At 43.1% G+C, this 23,690-nt stretch overlaps 1 protein-coding gene across 9 annotated transcripts in view; it reads left to right on the forward strand.

Moving 5' to 3' along the window:
- Positions 1 to 23,690, forward strand: part of agbl5 (ATP/GTP binding protein-like 5) — a 159,389-nt gene that overhangs the window by 39,968 nt on the left and 95,731 nt on the right. For all 9 annotated transcript variants that reach the window (XR_005460999.1, XM_038800111.1, XM_038800112.1 and 6 more), the window contains exons 5-11: positions 6,406 to 6,583; positions 9,032 to 9,210; positions 9,524 to 10,094; positions 14,013 to 14,182; positions 16,053 to 16,188; positions 18,841 to 19,022; positions 20,041 to 20,291. Coding sequence is in view for 8 of the 9 variants with exons in the window: in XM_038800111.1 (XP_038656039.1) it covers positions 6,406 to 6,583; positions 9,032 to 9,210; positions 9,524 to 10,094; positions 14,013 to 14,182; positions 16,053 to 16,188; positions 18,841 to 19,022; positions 20,041 to 20,291 (1,667 nt within the window). In the remaining variant the exon portion in view is untranslated. The remainder of the gene's footprint in view (positions 1 to 6,405; positions 6,584 to 9,031; positions 9,211 to 9,523; positions 10,095 to 14,012; positions 14,183 to 16,052; positions 16,189 to 18,840; positions 19,023 to 20,040; positions 20,292 to 23,690) is intronic.

Genomic DNA, 23,690 nt, shown 5'->3' on the forward strand with positions numbered 1-23,690 from the left:
TAGGGTGGACAGTGAGAGTCTTTTTCCTCGGATGGTGATGACCAACACGAGGGGACATAGCTTTAAATTGAGGGGTGGTAGATATAGGACAGATGTCAGAGGCAGTTTCTTTACTCAGAGAGTATTAGGGGTGTGGAACGCCCTGCCTGCAACAGTAGTAGACTCGCCAACTTTAAGGGCATTTAAGTGGTCACTGGATAGACATATGGATGAAAATGGAATAGTGTAGGTCAGATAGGCTTCAGATGGTTTCACAGGTCGGCGCAACATCGAGGGCCGAAGGGCCCGTACTGCGCTGTAGTGTTCTATGTTCTAATTCATGGTTTCAGATTTGGTCATGGTCAACTTGGCAGGCCACCAATTTTCTTGCAGTGAGTTTTGTGGAGATCCCTGTCTGTTGTCTGATCTTTGAAAAATAATGCTGTGTTTCAGTGTGAGATTTGGGCAGAGGTTAGTGTAGATACAGTGCTTCTGGGCTTTACTTGGATCGACTGGTGCCGGGTTCTTTTTGATTTATAAGAGGCAGCAATTGCTGCTTGGGGTAGACATTTGAACTACTTGCTGTCCAGATGTAGGATGGAGGCAAAGGTCACCTAATATAGTCTTAGTATGTTTCTTTCTCTGACTCATCTTTCTCAATACTGTTTAAAACTCTCAACCAGTTGGATTCCTTGAGTTAGGTTTGCAATACGTTGATTTGAAAGATCAGCACTGGAGAAGATTGCAGAAACTATTAACAGAATCAAAGGCAGTGAGCGCACACTATTTATTATCCAACTCTGTAGCTTAAAGAGGTTATGATTGATCGCAAATGAGCATTCTTTGCCAATTTAATGAGATCTCCAAAGGATTCAGTGGCTGGAGATTGTAGGTGAATCCATGGGGAAGGTACTTGTAGATTAATTAAAGAAAATTCTAGAGAATTTTTCTTCCGCTTGCCCCTTCATACTAGTTTCTTCAAAGATTTTTGACCATGTGGCTGCTTTCCTCAGTATGATGGTTGACTTGCAAAGCCAATGATGCTCATGAATATAGATAGCCCTATAGCAAGTTTCACTTTTGTCCAGGGCCAAAAACTCCCAGCAGGTACCCCTGCTATGCCGAGGTACAGGGTGGAGAAGGTAACCTCACAAGACCAGCCTGCGAGCAATCAGCGAGGCAAAGGCAAAACATCTGCCCCTGCACCTCTGGCCAGTCCAACACCCTGAATATGGCTGCTAGGGGACTGGGCTTCACACTCACATGTAGAACCCCCGTAATGATGCTGAACACCGTCCTCCAAAACCTTTCCAGCTTAGGGCAGACCCAAAACATATTCCCATGGTTCACAGGGCCCCTCCCATATCGCTCACCGACATCTTCCACTCCCTCAAACAGCCGCCTTATCCTAGACTTTTGTAAGGTGCGCCCTGTACACTACCTTCAGCTGTATCAGCTCCAGCCACGCATGAGGTTGAGACATTTACCTGCCACAGCACCTCTTACCACAATCCCGCCTCCAGCTTTTCCTCCCACTTTGCCTTAACCCATCCAAGGACACACCATCCTCCTCCAAAATCCTCCGGTAAATTGCTGAGAAGACTCCCCTCTCCAACCCCGTCACTGCCACACTGCCTCCAGCAACGAGGAGGCATAAGCTATCGGGAAGGTCGGGAAGAACTTCTTCACAAAGTCCCACACCTGCATATACCTGAAACATTTGCCCTCCGCCAGCCCAAATGTCTCGCCCAGCTTCTCCAGACTCTCAAATTGCCCTCCCAGAAATAGATCCTTCATTTCCTTGATCCTCCTCTATTCCCTTGCATCCATTCTCCCCAGTTCGAACCCATGATTCCTCGGCAACCCACCCGATCCAGCTTCCAACCTAAAATGCTGCCTAGACTGCCTCCAGATCTTCAGCGTGGCCACCACCACTGGACTCACCAGGTACTTCCCTCTGACCATCGGGAGTGGCACCGTTGCCAGTGCCCGTACCCCGACCCCCTGCAAGAGCCCACCTCCATCCTCGCCCACAGAGCCCCCATCTCCCTGAATCTTCTCTGCATTTGCCGCCCAATAATAATACATCAAATTTGGAGGTGTAGCCCCGCCCCACCGTCCCCTCTGCAATATCACCTTCCTAATCCTAGCCACCATCCCTGCCCAAACAAACGAGGAGATTCGCCTGTCAACCCCCTTTTTTAAAAGGAAAAAAGCCGTGGGTAAGAAGACCGGCAGGCACCGAAACAAAAACAGGAATCGCAGTGAAATATTCATTTTCGCTGCCTGTAACGGGCCCGCGAACAGCAGAAGGAGATTATCCCACCTCAGCAAGTCAGCCTTCGCTCTCCCCACCAAGATGGTGAGCCCTGCCCAATCCTGGGCCACCAAATACCTAAAATGAACCGCTGCCAGACGCAATAGCATCCCCCCACACACCCTTCTGGAGGGGAGACCATAAAGTACTCACTTTTTCCTAAATTTAATTTGCACTCTGAAAACGTCCCAAATCTCTGAAGCAGCTTCATTTTGCTGCCTGGCTCTGAAATATATATGCCATCTTAAATGCATTTAAGGTAATCCTCCACCCCCTCCCTCACTATCCCTTTTCACAACCCTGAGCTCCTCAGCGCAACATCCAAGAGCTCTATAGCCAATGCACACAGAAAGGGGGAGGGGTGGGGGGGTGTCATGTAAGGGCAGCACGGTGGCGCAGTGGGTTAGCCCTGTTGCCTCACGGTGCCGAGGTCCCAAGTTCGATCCTGACTCTGGGTCACTGTCACATTCTCTCCGTGTTTGCTTGGGTTTCTCCCACACAACCAAAAGATGTTTAGGCGAGGTGGATTGGCCACGCTAAATTGCCCCTTAACTGGAAAAAATTAATTCATTTTTTTTTTAAAAAGGGGGGTCATGTGGCATCCCTGCCTCGTACTCTGGTGCAATGCAAAGTACCCTGAATTCATACTATTCGTACGCATGTTAGCTCTCTGCTCCTTATATAACAGCTGCACCCACGGCACAAACTTTGGCCCAATCCCAAATTTCTCCAATACCGCCATCAAATAACACCACTCTGCCCGATCAAACACCTTGTCCGCATTCAATGCCGCTACCACCTCCGTCTCCCTTCTTTCTGTTGGAGAAAGCACCACATTCAACAGCCTCCTCACATTCAAGGACAGCTATCTGCCCTTTATGAACCCCGTCTGATTCTCCCCAATCACCTTTTGGTAGGCACCCTTCCAACCAAACGGCAACGCCTTCGGCAGTATCTTGGCAGCTGCATTCAGCAGAGATATCGGCCTGTACGACCCACACCACCAGATCCTTGTCCTACTTGAGCACCAACGAGATGGAGGCCTGCCCCATCGTTTGCGGCAAGGCACCACATCCATTGCTTCCTCGATCATTCCCACCATCAATGTCGCAAGCCTATCCTTGAATCTTTTATAAAATGTAAACAGGAACTCATCTGCCTGCATCCTCCCAATTGCCACCTTCACCTCCTCCACCCCCATCGGCACCTCCAACCCTGCCCTCTCCACCTCCCTTAACCTCTGGGACTCTAACCCACCCAGAAATTGCCTCATCCCTGCTCCTCTGGTGGCTCCAACTTAGTCAAGTCCCCATAAAACTCATTGAACACTCTCCCCGGGTCTGTGTGGGTTTCACCCCACAACCCAAAAGATGTGCAGGGTAGGTGGATTGGCCACGCTAAATTGCCCCTTAATTGGAAAAAATAGTTGGGTACTCTAAATTTATCTTTAAAAACTCCTTGAACACCTTTATTAATCTGTTCCGGAGCCACCACCAACTCCCCATCCTGTCCTCCACCTGAACTATCACCCTCTCCATGGCCTCCCTATGGAGCTGACCTGCCAACATACATCCTGCCTTAAACCCTGGACTCCCTCACTAGACAGACCCCCTCACTTTTCTCAGCTGACGCACTGCTTTCTCTGTGGACAATAGGCCTAACCCCGCCTGCTTCCTCTATTTCAGGAGCCCTGGGACCAGGTCCCCTGTGTACCTCTCAAATCTCTTCTATGAGTCGTTTATTTTTCCTCCCTCTCCTCCTTATCCACCTTGGCCTTGAATGTGATCACCTACCCACTCACCACTGCCTTCAAAGCCTCCCAAACCACTGGCCATGAAACCTCCCTCGTGCAATTAAATCCCACATAGTCCTCAATCATCTTCCCCATCTTGTCACAGGAGCTCTGATCTGCCAACAACCCCACATCCATCCTCCACCCCAACTTGTGGGCTGCCCCCTTCACCAATACCACGTCCATACAATGTGGAGCGTGATCCAAGATCACAATTGCCGAATAGTCTGCACTCTTAACCCTGGCCAACTGCACCTTTCCCACCACAAAAAAGTTAATCCTTGAAAACACCTTGTGCACCGGGAAGAGAAACAAATAGTCCCGATTTCACCCCATCTTATCTCTGAGCTGTTTGTTAACCTCTATCACCCCCCGCATCGCCTCACCCACCGAGGGAACTGTTGCTGTGTTGCAACGGTGCCATGCCCTTTTAACCTCTCCTTGCTCCCACTCATCGACCGACGTCTTCATCACAGCCACCTTTACCAGGGCAATTGCTACCTACAGCCACTCTTTAAGCAAAGTCGACATCTCGACTGGGGCTGGCTTTTCAAGCAGACCAAGGCAGGCCAGCAGCACGGTTCAATTCCTGTACCAGCCTCCCCGAACAGGTGCCGGAATGTGACGACTAGTGGTTCTTCACAGTAACTTCATTTGAAGCCTACTTGTGACAATAAGTGATTTTAATTTCATTTCATCTCCCTCCGAAGCACCTCCAAATGCTTGGCAAACAGTCCTTCAAACTCCACCGACATCACCTTGGAAAGAGTTGCCACCGTAATTGGAGCCGCCCACCCAATGACCCAGCCCCCACCATCTTCCTTCTTGCTGGACTCACAGCAGCACTCGGCAGCGGAAGTTTGCTTGCCCCCTTCTTTCCACGACCTTTCTTCTGGCACTTTGACATTCCTTGACCTCCTTATGATATACCACACCAATTCATCCAAAAACTATCCCTGGGACAGCATAAAAGTCCAAAACCTCTAGCGGGAGCCACCTAACGCGCAACCTCCACCTACATGCTGACACTGGAACTCCGCTCATGAATATAAATAAGAGAGAATGGGAGCAAATCGTTTTGGGCATCAGATTTTATTTTTATTGGGACTTCTTTGCGAGCATTATTTAGAAGAAAATGAAGCTTCAATTTGCCTTTAAATTTAAGTTCTTTAATTTTTTTGACTGTCTCTCAATGTGAGAGGTGCAATGCATCCAGCACCTGACACTCCTGGATCAGGTATTCAACTGTTGAAACTATATCAGGTCCCTTCACTTTCTGGGTCAAAATCCTGGAACTCTCTTCCTAACAGCACTGTGCGTATTCCGACAACACATGAACTGCAGCGGTCCAAGCAGCTTTTCAAGGGAAATTGGGCTGGGCAATAAATGCTGACCAAGCCAGCAACACCCACATACCATGAACAAGTATTAAAAGAAAATCAAAAGTGGAATAAAATTCACATCACTAACCCAACAGTGTGCTTCAATATCTGAGCACCTCTGCTTCACCATTGTGACTTTCTTTTTTTTTCTTCTGACCAGCCATCCTGTGGCCCATGAGTAAAGTTACCAATTAAGGCTGAATTCAAGATGGTTTGGGGTTTAGGCTAATACTGACAAAGAACTGAATTATATTTTTTATAATCGTTATTGTCACAAGGAGGCTTGCATTAACACTGCAATGAAGTTACTGTGAAAATCCCCCAGTTGCCACATTCTGGCGCCTGTTTGGGTACACTGAGGGAGAATTCAGAATGTCCAATTCACTTAACAGCACGTCTTTTGGGACTTGTGGGAGGAAACTGAGCACCCAGAGGAAACCAATGCAAACACAGGGAGAATGTGCAGACTCCTCTCAGACAGTGACCCAAGCCGCGAATTGAACTGGGACCCTGGTGCCGTGAAGCAACTGTGCTAACCACTGTGCTACTGTGCTGCCCATTAAGACCACTCAAACACATTTTCACAGGATCCTTGTGGCAAACAGTTAAGTGAATCCTCTATCCCCATATTCTAGCCTTAATTTGAACTCTGATCACTAATAAAAGAGCAATTTGTAACTCGCTGTGCAGCTGGGTCCTCTGTTTTTAGATGTCTGTGATATTAAACATGCAGAAGTCTTTTCTGGGTTTTGGAGCTTCCGCAGGCTACTGGCCAGGCCATGAAAACTATGTTCTCCTTAATTCACCTCTAGCAAAAGTATCTTTGGCCCCTTTGTGCACGGGAAAGTACTTTGAGAATACTTTTGGTCCATTTTATTTACATGAGTTGACTTTGTGAAGAGTATAGTTTGTAACTAGAAGAACTTTTGTTTCAGTCCTCCAGATTCTACTTACTATCACCGTGAGCCTCTGTGTTACTCCTTGGACAAACGACGTGTTGATCTTATCACCATTACATCATGTGATGGAATGACAGCAGAATGTGAACCACGACTTGAAAAGCTTTTTCCAGATCATTCCACTCCTCGTCCAAAGCAGTTCTTTGGAAAGCAAGTAAGAAAATCCAAAGCTGTCTACTCTATGCATGAAGGCTTTTCTAACAGTTATTTAACGGACAAAAAAACCATTATTTGAAAATTATTCTAATCTTTGGTTTAGCAAGCTTCATTTAAAGCTGTTGTGCAACATAGACCATTGAGTGCAATTTTACTAAATGGGAACAAACCCCATAGCGAGTGCGTTTAGCCACGTGTGAGCGGTGAGAAACTCAAGGCTATAAAACGCCACTCGTGTTTGATAAGGGGTCTCGGCAGGGAATGCATGGCTGAGGCCACATATAGTCCAGTTTTGTGTACCGCTTGACAGAACCCTTCAGTGTAGCAAGTGATTGGGGCATCATTATCCAAGGCCCTGACACGACCCTTGACACCCCTTCTAAACCCCATTGCACTATGGGAGGACCCCACCCCCCACCAGACACGTGGGCACCCCCGGCCCAATTGCACTGACAGAAAAAATGCCAGCGTGGCACCTTGGCAGTGCTGGATTGCACCCTGGCAGTGCCCTTGCTAGCTGGAAGTGCCAGGCTGGTACCCAGGTAGCACTGCTGGGGTGCCAGGCTGGCCATGCCAAGGTACCAGGGTTGCCAGCATATCACCTTGCCCAAAGGGCAAGCACCTGGGGGGACTCTGATTCCCTGGGAGAACCCTGCACAAGTGCCATTTCATTTGGTCCCCGTATTTGGAGATCAGGACTGAACGGTGCTCGCCCGAGGTCTCCGAGGCGAAGGGGATAGATCGCATGGCCTCGGAATCTGTGAATTAAAGTGAGACTACCTGCGTCGCTTTAATGTGCAGATTTTCTAAAAAGTGATCCCACCCACAATGCGAGCAGGATCTCCCAGTTTCTATTGGCCACACTGCGCCACAGCGCGCTTCTTGTCGGGTGCAGCGTGGCCATAAAATCACGTCCTACCATTTTTGTAATCCAAGTGGGAAGTCCAAACTTGATTTTCTGCTGGGTCCAATATAGATCCAATTTTTAGTTTCATTTTACCAGCTCTTTTAAAGAACCGAGAAAATTTTTATCTTTCATGGTTTAAATTGTTTTATTCCTCTAATCTTCAATGTGAAATTGTCCATTTTGGCAGGAAGAATTAAAAAGAAGCTTATTATCTAAATGATATGAAATTGCAGAGCTCTGAGGTGCAGAAGGATCTGGGTATCCTAATGCATGAATCACAAAAGGCTAGTTTACAGGTACAGTAAGTAATTAGGAAAGCTAATAGAATGTTATTTTATCTGAGGAGAATTTAGTATAAAAGTAGGAAGGTTATGCTCCAGATGTGCAAGGCATTGGTGACACCACATCTGAAGTATTGTGTACAGTATTGGTATCCTTATTTAAGGAAAGATGTAAATACATTGGAAGCAGTTCAGAGACACTTTACTCAACTAATACAGGAATAGGCGGGTTGTCTTCTGAGAAAGAGTGGAGAGGTTGGGTTTCTATAGAGTAAAAGGCAACTTGATCGAAACCGTTTAAGATCCTTGAGGTTATTAACTGTGTAATTATGGAGTGGATACTTCTTGTTGGAGAGTTAAAACTAGGGTCATTTTTTTTTTTTAATTAAGGGGTTGCTAATTTAAGATGGAGATGAGGAGAAATATTTTCTGAGGGTCGTGAGTCTCTGGAACTCTCCCTCAAAAGGCATTGGAGCAGAATTTTTGAACTGTCACCAGACTCCGAAATGACCCTCTTATGGACTGACCTCATTAACACTACACCCTGTATGCTTCATCCGATGCCAGTGCTTATGTAGTTACACTGTATATCTTGTGTTGCCCTATTATGTATTTTCTTTTATTCCCTTTTCTTCCCATGTATTTAATGATCTGTTGAGCTGCTCGCAGAAAAAAAAATTTCACTGTACCTTGGTACGCGTAACAATAAACACCCAATCCAATCTGAATATTTTTAAGGCACAGCTAGATAGATTTGTGATTAACAAGGGGATGAAAGGTTATCAGGGATTGGCAGAATGTAGGGTTGGAGTTGCAAGCAGATCAGCCATGATCTTATTGAAGGGCAGAACAGGCTCGAGGGGTTGAGTGGCTTACTGTTAATTCATATGTTTATATGTGATGTGCTGATCCAACTATTATTTCTGGGTCTTAAACAATACAGGGATCCTTAAAAGGACCATAGTTGGCCACTAAAATAGACCAAAAAACCTGGAGTTCTCCTCCAAGCTCTACAAAAAGCTGTAGGCTGCTGCTGACAACAAATCTCCCTCAGCTCTTGACATACTTCTGGGTGTCACTGGGACAGTAGAATGTCTGATTTATTCTTAGAAGGCCCAGGCACAGACTTATTTGGTCCTCCAATCCCCAGGCCCAGGAATGGCACCCAGTCCAATGAGTTACAGCACCCATTCATATCGATGGTCATTTGATTGTGTATTAAATTATTTATATCTGGAACATGTTTCTTCTGTTCCAGGTATTTTTCCTCAGCAGCCGAGTGCATCCTGGTGAAACTCCTTCCAGTTTTGTTTTTAATGGTTTCCTAGATTTTATTTTGCGGGCTGATGATCTTCGTGCACGGATTTTGAGACGAATGTTTGTCTTTAAACTTATACCCATGTTGAATCCAGATGGTGTAGTGAGGGGACATTATCGGTAAGCTTGAATCTTTTGAAAATTTTACTGTATTATTTAGTCAGGAAACTGCAGTGGTTGTGTCTTTGAATACCTGTTTGTGACAGCTTTATCATTGAACCATGAAGTATATAGCACGAAAGCCCAATTAACAAATCAACAGTATAAAATTCTTGTTTATGTAACACATGCAAAGAAATTACAGGGCCTAAAAAACAGCAAGAGAATGGGGTTAATTAGATAGCTCTGCCAAAGAGGCAGCGCAGGTACAATGGATTGAATGGCCTCCTTCTTTGCCATATCATTCAATGTTTCTATGTTTTGTATTTCTCAGGACTGATTCTAGAGGCGTGAATCTGAATCGTTTGTACTTGGACCCAGATTTTAACTTGCACCCTTCAATTTATGCGGCACGAGCAGTCATCCTGTATCATCATGTTAACAAGCGTGTGTCTTCAGATAATTGTGATTTAAGAAAGATTGCTTCAGTGACATCCAGTGGTCCTTTATGCACAAAAGACTTGAATCATTCCATCAATATTACTTCTATGTCCTCTGAAACCACTCTGTCAGAGATGGAGAAAAACAAAAATCTGAAAAACTTTGAAAATGGGGAAATGGATTGCATAATTTCCTGTAAAGATCTTTGCCAATCAGATGCATTAATACGATGCAAAGACAACAATGGGCAGCCACTTTCAGAAACACATAATGGAAAAATTACTTCATCCAGTGGTGATGGTGCAATCTGTGAGAAAGCAACTGATAGTTCTGACTCTCCGCAAACTGCTGAGCACATTCCTCCACATGAGAGTGGAATTGCATATTATGTGGACTTGCATGGACATGCTTCAAAGCGGGGCTGTTTTATGTATGGAAATTCGATTCCAGGTGAAAATAACCAGGTCAGTATTCAGAGTATCAGTGTTCAGTGAATGCATAGAATAGCATGTCTGTGAACACAGTGATTTTATTGCATTCAGGCATAAAATACTAGCTGAATCTTCCTAATATATTTTCCTTACACTTAACTGATGGATTTCAGTAAATGTTTTTTATGTGAGTGATATCAGCATGCGACAGAAAATGTTGCCTGATATCACAAAGATTTGGATAGAATTAACAAAGTATGTGCAATCTGCTCATCTGAAAATGTTACAGTGCATTTGACTCTGAATCTTATAGCTTTAAAAGTGCAACATTTACCTTCATAATAGTTGATTCGTATACTGTCCACAAAGACGATGCTCAAAGGGTTTCTAAGGTGTTAATGTTGCTGTAATGGCTAATATATACAGAAATACACAAGATTTACAAGGAAACTGGCCATTTGACTTAACCAATCCAGTAACAGCAATAATATGAAAAGTCCAAAGGTGCTTCTTACATGAGAATAATCAGACAAAATTTGTCTGTGATTCTGCGAGAAAATGTCACAGGCCATCGACAGATAGATATATAATCTGCAACCAGAATGGTCAGGTCTCGCACTCCACGTTCTGGGAGGCACTGAAGGTGGTGATAAAGGGGGAAATAATAGTGTACAGAGCACTCGGAGACAGGAAGGATGGGTGGCCAGGCAACAGTTGATCAGCTACATATTGGAGGTGGACCAATGGTAATCCATGGCCCGGACTGTAGAACTGCTGGTGGAGAGGAAAAAAACAAATGGGATTTTATTTGCTTTCCACCAGGAAAGCAGTCGAACTCCAGCAGAGACGGGGGACCTTTTATAAACATGGGGACAAGGCCAACCAACTGCTGGCTCACCAGCTGAGAAAGCAGGTAGCCATGAGGGACATAGTGCGGGTGAAAGACTGGAATGGGCTCCCCTCTGAGGAGGGGGACTCGGGATGAAACGGTTCCTCGATGGACTGGACATGCCAGTGGTGGGGGAGAAGAAGAAACAGGGTCTGGAAGCACTACTGGAACCTGGGAAAGTCATGGAGAGTATTAACTCCATGCAGTCGGTGAAGGCACCGGGTTCGGATGGATTCCCGGTACACTTTTATAAAAACATTTGTGACAGCACTGGCCCGCACCTACGGGAGATGTTCAACAACTCTAATAGGAGGGACCCTGTCGCCCACATTGGCACAGGCCTTGATATTGCTGATCCCTAGAAAAGATAAATACCCGACGGAGTGCGGGTCATACAGACCCAATTCTCTCCTAAACACTGACTCTAAAATTCTGGCGAAGACCCTGGCGAGGCGACTGGTTAGTTGCATGCCGGTGATGGTCGCAGAGGATCAGGCGGTCTCTGTCAAGGGTAGCCAACTAATGGTGAACATCAGACACCTGCAGAACGTGATTAAGAGCCCACCCAGGGAGGAGGCACCAGAAGTGACCATCTCTCCAGATGCAGAGAAGACCTTCGACAGAATCGAATGGAGTGACTGGAATGGTTTGGGCCAGGGTTCACCTTGTGAGTGAGACTACTGTGCAGCACTTCCACCACGAGCATACGGACGAACACCACCAGCTCTGAATACTTCCAGCTGCACAGAGGCAGGGATACCCATTTGTCCCTGCTGCTCTTTGCCCTGGCAATTGAGCTGCTGACCATCGCTCTCAGATCAGCGAAGGGGTGGAGAGGCACGCAGAGAGAGGGAGCATAGTCTCACTATGCGGATGACGTACTTATCTGCATCTCGAATCCTCTAGCCAGCATGGGAGGATTATTGAAACTCCTAAGAGAATTCAGAGCCTTCTCATGTTACAAACTTAACATGAGCAAGAGCAAAATCGTCCCGTGAACCCCCAGGGGGGAGAACCAAAGCTGCCGTTCAAGCTTGTCCAAACCAAATTCCGATATCTGGGGATCCAAATAGCGCACGACTGGATATGGACCCAGTGGAGCCTGTAAACTCTGGTAGAGGAGGTGAAGAGAGACCTGTGGAGGTGGGACTCTATCCTGTTCTCCCTGGTGGGGAGAGTGCAGACGATCAAGTTGAACATGCTGCCTGGATTCCTCTTCCTGTTCAGATCCCTCCCAATCTTCAACCCAAGGCCGCCTTTACCAAAATAGGCAAATTAATCATAGTGTTTGTGTGTTGGGAGGGGGAGTGGGGGCGGGAGTGGGGCAGAACCCAAGGATCTGAAAGGGCGTACTAAGAACGAGGAATATGGGGGAATTCAAGCTCCAGCTTGACACCAAATGTCCTCCCCTGACATGTTCTAATACCAGGAGGCAGCATGTACATTATTAAAACAGTACGGTTGTGGCAACCGATCACCAGTCTGTACATCTGTTAACTCTGGATGTATACCTGTTTGTCAGTCTTTTATTTTTCATTTATTTTTTAAAAAATTGACAAGTGAGCCACAAAATATATTAGCACAGAGGACTAAAAGCTAGTCGGGGGTAGATTGTAAGGAGTGTCATGTAGAAAGAGAAATGGAGAGGTTTTAGGGAAGGAATTCCTGGGTTTAGTACCTGGTCAGCTTGAGGCATGGCTGCTAATAGATCAATGGAAATGATGGACATAAAAGAAGGCAAATTGGGTGACTGCAGAAATCTGAGGGTTAGCCCATTACTGTCTCTTTTTTTCTTGCTCCATCGTCCCTTTAATTTAAATCCATCTTATTTAATCTCTTCTGTCTTCCATCCTATCACAGACATTTCCTTTTGTTCTTTACTCCCCTCGCCCACTTTGCTTAAAAATAAACATCTCTAACTTCTTTCTGTTCTGGTGAAAGGGCAACAACCTGAAACATTAACTCTCTTCCTCCCTCTACAGATGCTTCTTGACCTCTTGTGTTTTCCAGCATTTTCAGTGTGTATTTCAGATTTTCAGTGTCAGTAGTATTTTGTTTTTTTAATCTAGTTTGGGTTCAATTCCCTGAATGTTTGGAAAATCCCATAGAGCTTGCATCACATTCAGTTCAAGCTATTAAGGCTTGTTATCACTACAGTGACATCTAGTACTGTAACAAAGCCAATAAAACACCATAATTGTCGGAACTTTCCAGGTTTTTTATTCGTTCATGGATGTTGCTCAGTCAGCATTTGTTACTCCTCCTTAATTGCCCTTGAGAAGGTGCTGGTAAGCTGCCTTCTTGAACAGACATTGGACTATTCAGATCTATGTAAAGAGTTGAAGAGGAGACAACCAAATGCCAGAGTATTCAGAGTATTATCACCAAACTTAACTAGAAATCAAATTTGTAAACATGGTCCCTCCTTGCACACCAAAATCTCAAACTTAAACTTCTTGCTGTTTCTATAATGTTAGGGCATGTTGTTCACCTGAGGGCATAGCTCTCAAAAGCACTTAAAAACAAGCTTTGATTTGATCTTCGCAGCCACCAAATCTTCATCTGCTGCTTCAGCCAGGGGCACAAACCTTGGACAGTGCACCCTTTGTTGTTCGTTCAATGCAGACTCTAAGTCAATCCATTCCTGCAGATCTAAATAAATAGATAAAAGCAAATTACTGCAGATGCTGGACCCTAACCCTAAATAAATAGATATTGGCTCTGAAATATTTGAACAGCTTGAGGTTTCAGTTAGCTTTTTAACGATTTCAAGTTTCCAAAATAGTTTACAATTTTGCATAATATTTACACTTTCTTTTAGTTATTGTTTACTATCCTATACGCCAAGTTTAATTATAAATCTTAATTTGACAAAACAGTGAAATCAAATAATTTTAGCTTCTGATTAGATGACAAACACTCAATATATTACTGTCAAAAATGCTTTTACTTTCATGGGACTAAACATTTATCCATGTGCTTAGTGACCTTTCAGCTTCACAGTCACAAATAGGGTAAAACTCTTTATTTTAATAATGTTGCTTTTTTCATTATCCATATAGATGGAGAATATGTTGTTTCCAAAACTGATCTCCATGAACTCAGCACACTTTGATTTCATGGCTTGCAATTTCTCTGAAAGAAACATGTATGCCAAAGACAAAAGGGATGGCCAGTCTAAAGAGGGAAGTGGGAGAGTGGCAATTTATAAAGCTACGGGAATTATTCACAGGTAAGAGGATGTAGCTTATGAGTTACATTGGGTAAAAATCGTTCTTTGGTTATTTTTATGTTCATTTTTTTTGCTTGCATAGCTTTCAATAGAAATTTTCAAATATTAATTTTTTAATTGTTAATGCTGTATGAAGGAATACAGGTAGTGGCATCTGAAAATCTTACATTATTTTGATCTTAAACTTAAATGTTCCAGTTCAAAAGTAGTAACTGGAAAAAAAACTGGAGAAAAAAAAAACTGAATGCCCTATTTGTTGTAAATATTAATTTTATTTGTTATGAGTAGAATTTTGTGATAGGCCAAATCTTACAATCTCTGGATCCTTGGAGACTGAAGATGCATGTAGACTCTGGAAGTCCTGGCACACTGACCTCCATGGGAACTGCCTTGGAGGTTTCAACCTCTGATGGGCACTTCCTTGATTTAAAGGCACTTCCTTTATTTAGGGACCCTCTGTGAACATCAAGTCTGATAATTGCTTACCAGGAAATGTTAGCCAGATTAAAGAATTTGGGTAACTACGCAATCCCCCCCCCCCTCCCCCCCCAAAACAACCACCCCAGCCTGACTACCCCACCGACATGAGTAGTCCTCCCCACCACCACTCCACTAACCCGCTGACCCAACAAACCCTCCCAACTCAATTCTCCCACCCCTCCTGACCAGACCTGATAGCACCCCCATCCTCGCCCATTACCAGACAACCACTCTCGACCACCCAACTACCTCCCCTGACCTGAATATCCCTCAACCTGTAACTCGCCCAACCTACCATCTCTACCACCTACTCCCATCCCTTGGGGCCCCCGACTGTCATCCCTGGGCCCCCTTACCCCCATAGCACTGTACTCCCTTATTCACCTACTCACTCAGCCCCTTATCCACTAGTCTCTTACCCACCTATTCGCCTACCTCCATTGTCACCTCTCCCATTTTACCCACTTATCCCATTACCCATCTTATCCATCTACCCACCCACTCACCAACATTCAGTACGACATTTAAGCTTGCCATATTGCAGCTAATGCTGTAAAAAGGGGCCAGCCTGTCTCTTCTCTTACCCCCCCCCCCCCCCCCCCCCCGCCACTTCCCCAATGGATAAGTGCATTCCTGTAAAAGCCACGCTCAAGAAAATCTTAGAAGAAATGCAGAGCAACATCAAGTTGGAGGCATTTTTGACCGAAATAGCAAATTGCTACTCCTTGGAAGATCCGAGCCAATGATTCTGTTCAAATGCAGTGTTTTTAACATTAGTGTTACATTTTCTAAAATTTGAATCTGTCCTCCAACCGGGCTATAATTTGTGAACACAGGTCAAGATGGGTTTGGTCCAGACAATAAATACATCTTCAAGCTATAGCATTTACATTTCTCTTGACTATCTGAAAAACAAATCTGAAGTCTACTCCTTATTCAAAGTCAATTATTTTGTATGAATTTTCAGAAATAGACATTGCAGTAAAGCATTATTGTGATTATTGATCTTTTTGAAAAGGTGGCTGATCATTTGTTTTTACTGCTCGACAGAAAATTGCACCATCCACTCTGATCTGAAAAGTGGTGCTTTTGACTCTATTTCAATTACATTACACGCTTTTCATTGTGGTCAGTATTGTCTGACTCAATCAACTAAGGATGCAGAACCGTAACTGTCCATAATCCTATTTTTCAATTTAAAACTTTGTTATGACTCTGGTATGATTGAAGGTGGTCATGTAGTACACCTTATTGTACAAAAGAAAACAGAATAGTTAATCTCTTTGTAATTTTATTTGACAGCATAAATGCTTATTCTAATATTTATGTTAATAGAGAATTTTGCCATGAATTATTTGTGATTTTTAAGTTTCTATATTCTCTTCCACAGCTACACCTTGGAATGCAATTATAATACAGGCCGTTGTGTGAATTCAGTTCCTCCTGCATGCCATGACAATGGGAGAGCAAGTCCACCACCGCTACCTACCTTTCCACCTAAATATACAACAGAAATATTTGAGCAAGTATGCAAAGATGCAAATTATAATGTAATGTATAAATATATTTGTGATTCATATACAAGGGCACCGAGGCGCCTCTGAATGTAAACATTTACTCATATATCTCCTTTTCCAAAATATCTGCTTTTCCATTCATCCTACTGTAATTAATAATTTTCACACTTCTCCCTCCCGCTTCCATTACATCTGTCACTTTCTCTCCCAATAACTAAAGTAATCCATATGCAGTCTGTTGAGTCATTCTTGTAACTTACTTTCTTTCCTAGCTTTCTGCTTTCTATCATCGACAAACTTGAATATATCACTCTTGGTTTGCTCATCTAATTAATTGACATAGAGAGTAAATCACTAAAGTTCCAAACACTGATCGTTACAGTTACACCCTGTCAGCCCAAAAATGACTTTCTTTTGTATTCTCAGTCTATTCCCATATATTATTCACAATCCCATGAGCAATGTTGTGCAACAACCGAATGTGTGGCACGTTATCCAGTGCTTTCTGAAAATCCACCACATCCACCAGCTCTCCCTAGTATATCCTGCTAGTGAAATGAAAATGAAAATCGCTTATTGTCACGAGTAGGCTTCAATGAAGTTACTGTGAAAAGCCCCTAGTCGCCACATTCCGGCGCCTGTCCGGGGAGGCTGGTACGGGAATCGAACCGTGCTGCTGGCCTGCTTGGTCTGCTTTAAAAGCCAGCGATTTAGCCTTGTGAGCTAAACCAGCCCCTGTAGTTATACTGTCAAAAACTCTTAATAGATTTATTTATTTCTCAACCTTGACAACCAATTTGCTATAATGGCTACTAGATTTTATATCTCCTTTGCCATCATTTAATGTTTATAATGCGCTGTTTGTTAAACTCTGCATCCTTGCACAACATAATTGGTTTGATTTTACCCAGGTCACTGCGTTCTGCAACTTTGACCTTGCTCTACAGACTTGTCAGTGTACCCTGAATGAATCTTCCATCTACCTTATTTACTGCCCTAGTTATTTGATTTGCCAGTACATAGGTCCAAGCTGGTTTTAGTGCAGTCTATTCTAATGGAACCGCTTCCTCTTTCCCCAGTACTGCGGTCACTATCTCATTAATTGGAACCCCTGCCTCAAACACCATTCTTTCAGCGACACAACCTTTAAAATCTTTAATTGTTCATTACTCACAATTTCATTGATCCTGTTGATGCAGTTTCTTTGTGAATTGGTTTGGCATTTGGCACCTAATGTAACATTCAAAGCTCATATTCCTAGCTACCGTGCACTGCGCAAAGTACACCTAAGACTACACTTCAGAAGTTCTTAATTGGCTGTACAGCATTTTCAGATGTTGGTGGTCATGAAAAGCACTTTAAAAATGCAATCTTTATTTTCCTCACTAAGTCAACTAATTTCCAGCAAGAAGAAAAATATTACAAATATGTAGGAAGTGCAATTTTTAGATTAGTTTTTGCTTGTTTCCTGGTGCGCTTCATTTTGCTATGCAGTCTGGGATGGACACTATCTTTGTCTGTGGGTAAGTGTGTAAATGATCTGCATGCTTTGTTTATTAACAGCAAATTTAGAATACATGCAAGTCATTTTCAGAATGAGTGTTCAATAGGGTTTGCGCTATTTACCATTTATAGAGTTGCCTAACTACCATGACAAGGGGGGGGGGACTGGGTAAACCTGCAACCTGCATTCTTATATTTACTTTATTGTTGATGAAAACTTGCAATTATTTTAACTGCCGTCTCCGCGTTATTAGGACTCCAAAATAGATTGGGAATGAAAGCAGGATAGCACGGTAGCACAGTGCTTCACAGCGGCAGGATCCCAAGTTCGATTCCTGCTTGGATCACTGTCTGTGCAGAGTCTGCACATTCTCCCAGTGTCTGCATGGGTTTCCTCCTGGGTGTTCCAGTTTCCTCCCGCAAGACGTGCTTGTCCAGTGAATTGGACATTCTGAATTCTCCCTCTGTGCACCCGAACAGGTGCTGGAATGTGGCAACTAGGGGATTTTCACATTAACTTCATTGCAGTGTTAATTATTATTATAAGAAGTGAGGGGTTCAATTTCTATTTTGGAAACCAAACTTGTGTATTCAGTTTTTATTTCTATACAGTATTTACACAAATCCTGAAACCAAATAGCTTGCAATGGTACAGTGGAAGTTAGATTTGAATGAATTAGAGTTTGTATAGCTGAAATTTAGCCTGGTTTGGACAAGAAACCTAATCAGTTGTGGTACATGTAGTTTATGGTTTTAGATTAATTTATGCTACTGGTCAACAATCTGCAATCTTTAGCTGTAAAAACAAAATACAAAAATTGAATTTTAGGATTAAAGAATTGGTTATCAAATAGTGCCTCCTTGATTAACCATTTTAAGCCAGCCACATATCAGAATTCCATTGTAAGCAAATAAAAAGTAAATACATTTTGAGAGAATGAGGTTGCCATGGTTAATTTGGAGCTCAAAGGCTCCAGGAGTTTGGAATACAGACTTGACTTAAATAACTTGTTGTCTTCCATCTGGTCAACTAATTACTCACCTGGGTGGGTCCACAAATATTTGATAAATATTTTGAGGGAAAATGTGGAAAAGCCTCAACTATTGTATTAAAAGAATTATTTGATCTGTTTAAACCTGTCTCCCTAAATTCCTCAGGTAGGAAGAGCTGTAGCCATTGCAGCCTTGGATATGGCTGATTGTAATCCTTGGCCAAGAGTAGTTATGTCAGAATACAGCTGTCTGACTAAACTTCGTGCATGGATGTTGAAGCACATTCGAAATACCAGAAGCATGGCAATGTCAAAGAAAAATGTTACAAGGATTTCTAAAGTTTCCAAGTAAGTCTCCCAATGTTCTGTCATAATAATTCCTTCCCAGTAATTTTGCACAGTCTTGAGCTTTCAGCATTGAAGTTTCATTTTTTTATACCTATATTATGGCACTAAATTTCATGATAGGAGTGACGTATTTAAGTGACTTGTGACATAATACAGATATCCCCGTTTTATGTGTGGGCAGCTCGGTAGCACAGTGGTTATCACAGTGGCTTCACCGCTCCAGGGTCCCAGGTTCGATTCCCGGCTTGGGTCGCTGTCTGTGCGGAGTCTGCATGTTCACCCCATGTGTGTGTTGGTTTCCTCCGGGTGCTCTGGCTTTCTCCCACAGTCCAAAGGTTAGATGGATTGGCCATTATAAATTGCCCTTAGTGTGAAAAAAGGTTAGGTGGGGTTACTGGGGATAGGGTGGAAGTAGTGTGCTCTTTCCAAGGGCCGATGCAGACTCTATGGGCCGAATGGCCTCCTTCTGCATTAAATTCTATGATTCTATGAATAGCATGTTTTTGTTTTAGCAAAGTTTTCAAATGAGAAGTGCTGCTGGCTTTGACCTCCATGTATACTTCCGACTGAGGTTTGAATTGAATTTATTCAGAAGCCATTCTCATTGAGTAATTAACCTATTTAGGCTTTTTTATGTTTATCTTTTCGTTACATTTTATGTATATAACTTTTAAAATGTCGTCTTTAGGTACAGCTTTACTGTTTAATGTTGTTATCGCTGTTTTCACACCCATATACTTTCTTTACCCTTTGGGAAATAGTGGGGAAACAGTGGAAGGATTTCTGAGCTGATTGTCAGCCCATTGAACGCTCCTTCCAGAGCCAACAGGTCCCGGCATGGACCCGAACCCAGAGCTTCTGGTCCAGTGGTAGGGGCGCTACCACTGCGCCACAAGGCCTTTACATTATTTAAAGTGACATTGTGCTCCCAAAGAGAAATAATTATTTACTAAGTTGATATTTGTGTGCTTTATAACAGAGATTTTGAAGTATTTGTTCTCTCTTTACTTGAACATAGTGGGTTAACATCCTCCGTCTCCGAAAATTCCCTCAGCAAAACAAAGAGTAATGGGAATGGCATCTCTGGAATCAGCAATGGACACCAAAATCCATCTCTGATTAAAGCATCTCCCAGTTTCACATTTGGCTCCAGCCCTGGAACAACCAAAGGGGCCTGTGCGCCACCTGGAACAGCCAAAGGGGCCTGTGCACCAGGATTAACTCATAATCCTCCAAAAGGTGGCCTCAAAACGCTTGGCCCAGTGAGAGGTAAGATGTCTTTTAATATACACTGTAAACCGTAACGGAGATATATCTGCTAAAGCAAAATACTGCAGAAAATAATTTTTCAGCTGATTGTTAGCCTTACTAATTGTTCCTTACTTGGCTTGGTGTTCCCTCTTATTTTTATTTTGTTTCTAATTGTTGGTGATTTCTGAGTGCAGTTTGTTGGTGCAGCTGATGATTTAAATAGGTTCTAAGTGAAAAATTAACAAATTTAATATTGAAAAATGGAAAGTGTTGCAAGTTGATCAAAGTAATATTACTTTGATGAGAGAGAACTGAAATCCTAATTCCCTTCCTTGTGTGTTTTGGAAAAGGACGTTGTGTATGTTTCTTGACCCCCGATTGCGCGGTCAATTTTATTAACCAGCAGCAAGTTTTCATGGATTTAAAGAAAGAGGATTATTTATTCATACATTCACTTTGAAAGTCTAATACAATATCACTGACGCGCACACATACTCACACTTTCTCTCTCTCAAAAAAGTACAGTTAAAGTGAATAGTGCATTTTTACATATAAACAAAATAATAGTTTATAATTTACTTGTTTGTAAAAAGTTGTGTTGCAGGCCCAGCGAAGAACTGAAGGGTAGTCTAGGTGGATTCAATAGCTGGAGTTCTGTATCAGAATTATTGCAGGATTCCCTGAAAGAGATGGATTTTCAGATGGCCACTAAGTTAGTTACTTGTAGTCTTCTTGCCAGGAGTTCAAATTCCTATCCTGGCGTACCTACAAAGGAACAGGCTGGGAGACCTTATAATGTTGCAGTTTTAAGGTTTAGATGTTGCCGTATTTGCTGCTACAAATATTGAAAAATGGAAAGTGTTGCAAGTTGATCAAAGTAATATTACTTTGATGCGAGAGAACTGAAATCCTAATTCCCTTCCTTGTGTGTTTTGGAAAAGGACGTTGTGTATGTTTCTTGACCCCCGATTGCGCGGTCAATTTTATTAACCAGCAGTTTTCATGGATTTAAAAAAAGAGGATTATTTATTGTGTGGTTCTTGCTGTGTGGTTTGCAGACAGACTTCTTTCTCCATAGTTCCTTAGGTATTAAGATTAATGATCGGAAAACAGTTTTGATCTACATGATTAACACTTTTTGATTATCCACCCAGAAAAATTTGAAGATGAAAGCCATTGCTGTTCAGTGGTAGATAAATGATGACCATTCACACCGATTTATGATAACTAGTTTCTACAGCAGCTCTCTTTTGTAGTGTATCAGGCTTTGAGACCATGGGTTTAGGAGTCCATAGTTTTTGAGTTTGGGGTAAATCTACAAACGAGAGGAAATATGAATTGCACAAATGGTTTGTCTTGGTATGTTCATTCAAAAGAAGCACCCCACCGATGGTCATTCAATTCCGAACTTTCTGGAGACTTCGGTAGCACAGTGGTTAGCAGGGTAGCACAGTGGCGGCACAGTAGCACAGTGGTTCGAACTGTTTCTTCACAGCTGCAGGGTCCATTTTCGATATCCGGCTTGGGCCACTGTCTGTGCGGAATCTGCACTTTCTCCCCGTGTCTGCGTGGGTTTCCTCCCACAGACATAGATGTGCAGGTGAGGTGTATTGGCCATTCTAAATTGCCCTTAGTACTGGGTTACAGGGATAGGGTGGAGGCACGGGCTTAAGTAGGGTGCTCTTTCCAAGATATGGTGCAGAATGGCCTCCTTCCGTGCTGTAAATTTTATGATTCTATGATTTGAATTCATCTGCTTCTTGCAGAAATAGTAGAAATCACCTGATCCTCTGCAGCCTCCTTAGCAGCCTTTTAACTTCCATTTCTTTAAACATAAAAACACTGTTCCAGACAATGTTACAAGTTATGAATAGGACCTGCCTTTACTGGATATTGTTGCACGTTTTACTGGAGTGTTACGTGTTTTATTGGAGTGTATTAACACGCCTCCGTTTAAAGGCCGTGTGCTTAACACTACTATGGCTCTGTGTATGTAATTCTGCTCAGGAGTCGCCAGGTGCCGTATTTAGACACCTCACAAGTACATCAAGGTCAGGTTCAAAGTAATAAATCTGTACACCGATTAGTAAGTTCAAACGATTGATATTTATTATAACAAACGCATACGCTAAAGAGACTAAGTTACTTCTAAACAAAACGACTAAAATACTTATCTAGACAGGAACAGGCAAGGTCAGGGAGCGAGGCCTTCGTCCCATTCTTGGTCTGCAACTCTCAGGGTCTTAAAATCGTCAGGGTCTAGTAAAGTCTGGATCACGTAGCGATCGTTGTGGTGACACTTACAGTTCGATGGCTGGTGGCTCAACGGCTGGTGATGGAACTGGTGTCAGGATGCGATGTATCAGCAAAGCGATGAAACAACAGAGAGCCGGAGCCAAAAACAACAGACCGGACCATGTGCGGGGTCTACTTTTATAGGTCCCCCAAAGTCCGTGCCTCTTCGGGGCGGTTCTCTACCTGCTGTGTATCGATTGGGCCTTCTCCCAATCGATATTTTCCAAACCCCCCAATCTGAGGGTCGCTTCTCGATGGGTGGGGCGGTCTCTATGGTTCTTTGTGATGGATACTTATGGTGCCATTTCGTCTGGGCGTCTACTCAAAAGTATCCATTCATACCTAAATGTTTCTATTGTGTGGGCCTGGATCTGGATCATCTCATTACTATGTAAATCGTTGTTGCCATTTACACCTTTAGCTGAGATTCTGCACCTGGCCGCAAACTGGTTTCTGTACGTGCAGAATGCTAATTAGCCTTCTGCAAACTGCTTGTCCTTGCTAAGACTGTTTTCTCCCTGCAGCCTTAGCAGTTCTCCATTTTGTAGCCCAGTGTCCATCTTAGGTGGCTACAATATGACAGTGATATCTGAAGCACATTGGAAACGTTTTAGAAAAGCTTAACCGTTGCAGCTTTTGCATCATGGTAAATTTCTGAAAGTTCCTCACTTGTATTCCACACACATGACCCAGCTATATGAAAGAGTAGATGTAACATTTTACTGTAATTGGATTCATGTTTAGACTCAGATGTTCATGTATAATAAATACTATTGGGACCGTGTTGGGCACTGGTCCCCAAGACAATGATATAGTTATCAATCTTGCACTCTTGAGACAATTCCATTGTCATTCTATTTTTTATTTCCATGGAGGTGACCTCCAAAACAATTATGATGAAGTTTGACTTTGTATCACACAGTACGAGTATGGAAATGAGTGAGTTCACATAATTTCTGTTATCAAGTGGATACTACCACAATACCTCCATTATTTATCAATGTGTCTGAGTTAAAGGTGTGTTTCCTGTTCTTGGGATAGGACTGAGCCTGTTCCTAGTTTTGGAAAGGGGGAAGAAAAGAGCTAGTTGAAAGTACTTGAATGAATGTAGATTCCAAGTAA

The sequence above is a fragment of the Scyliorhinus canicula genome, chromosome 6 (assembly GCF_902713615.1).
Source record: "Scyliorhinus canicula chromosome 6, sScyCan1.1, whole genome shotgun sequence".
Classification (NCBI taxonomy): Eukaryota; Metazoa; Chordata; class Chondrichthyes; order Carcharhiniformes; family Scyliorhinidae; genus Scyliorhinus; species Scyliorhinus canicula.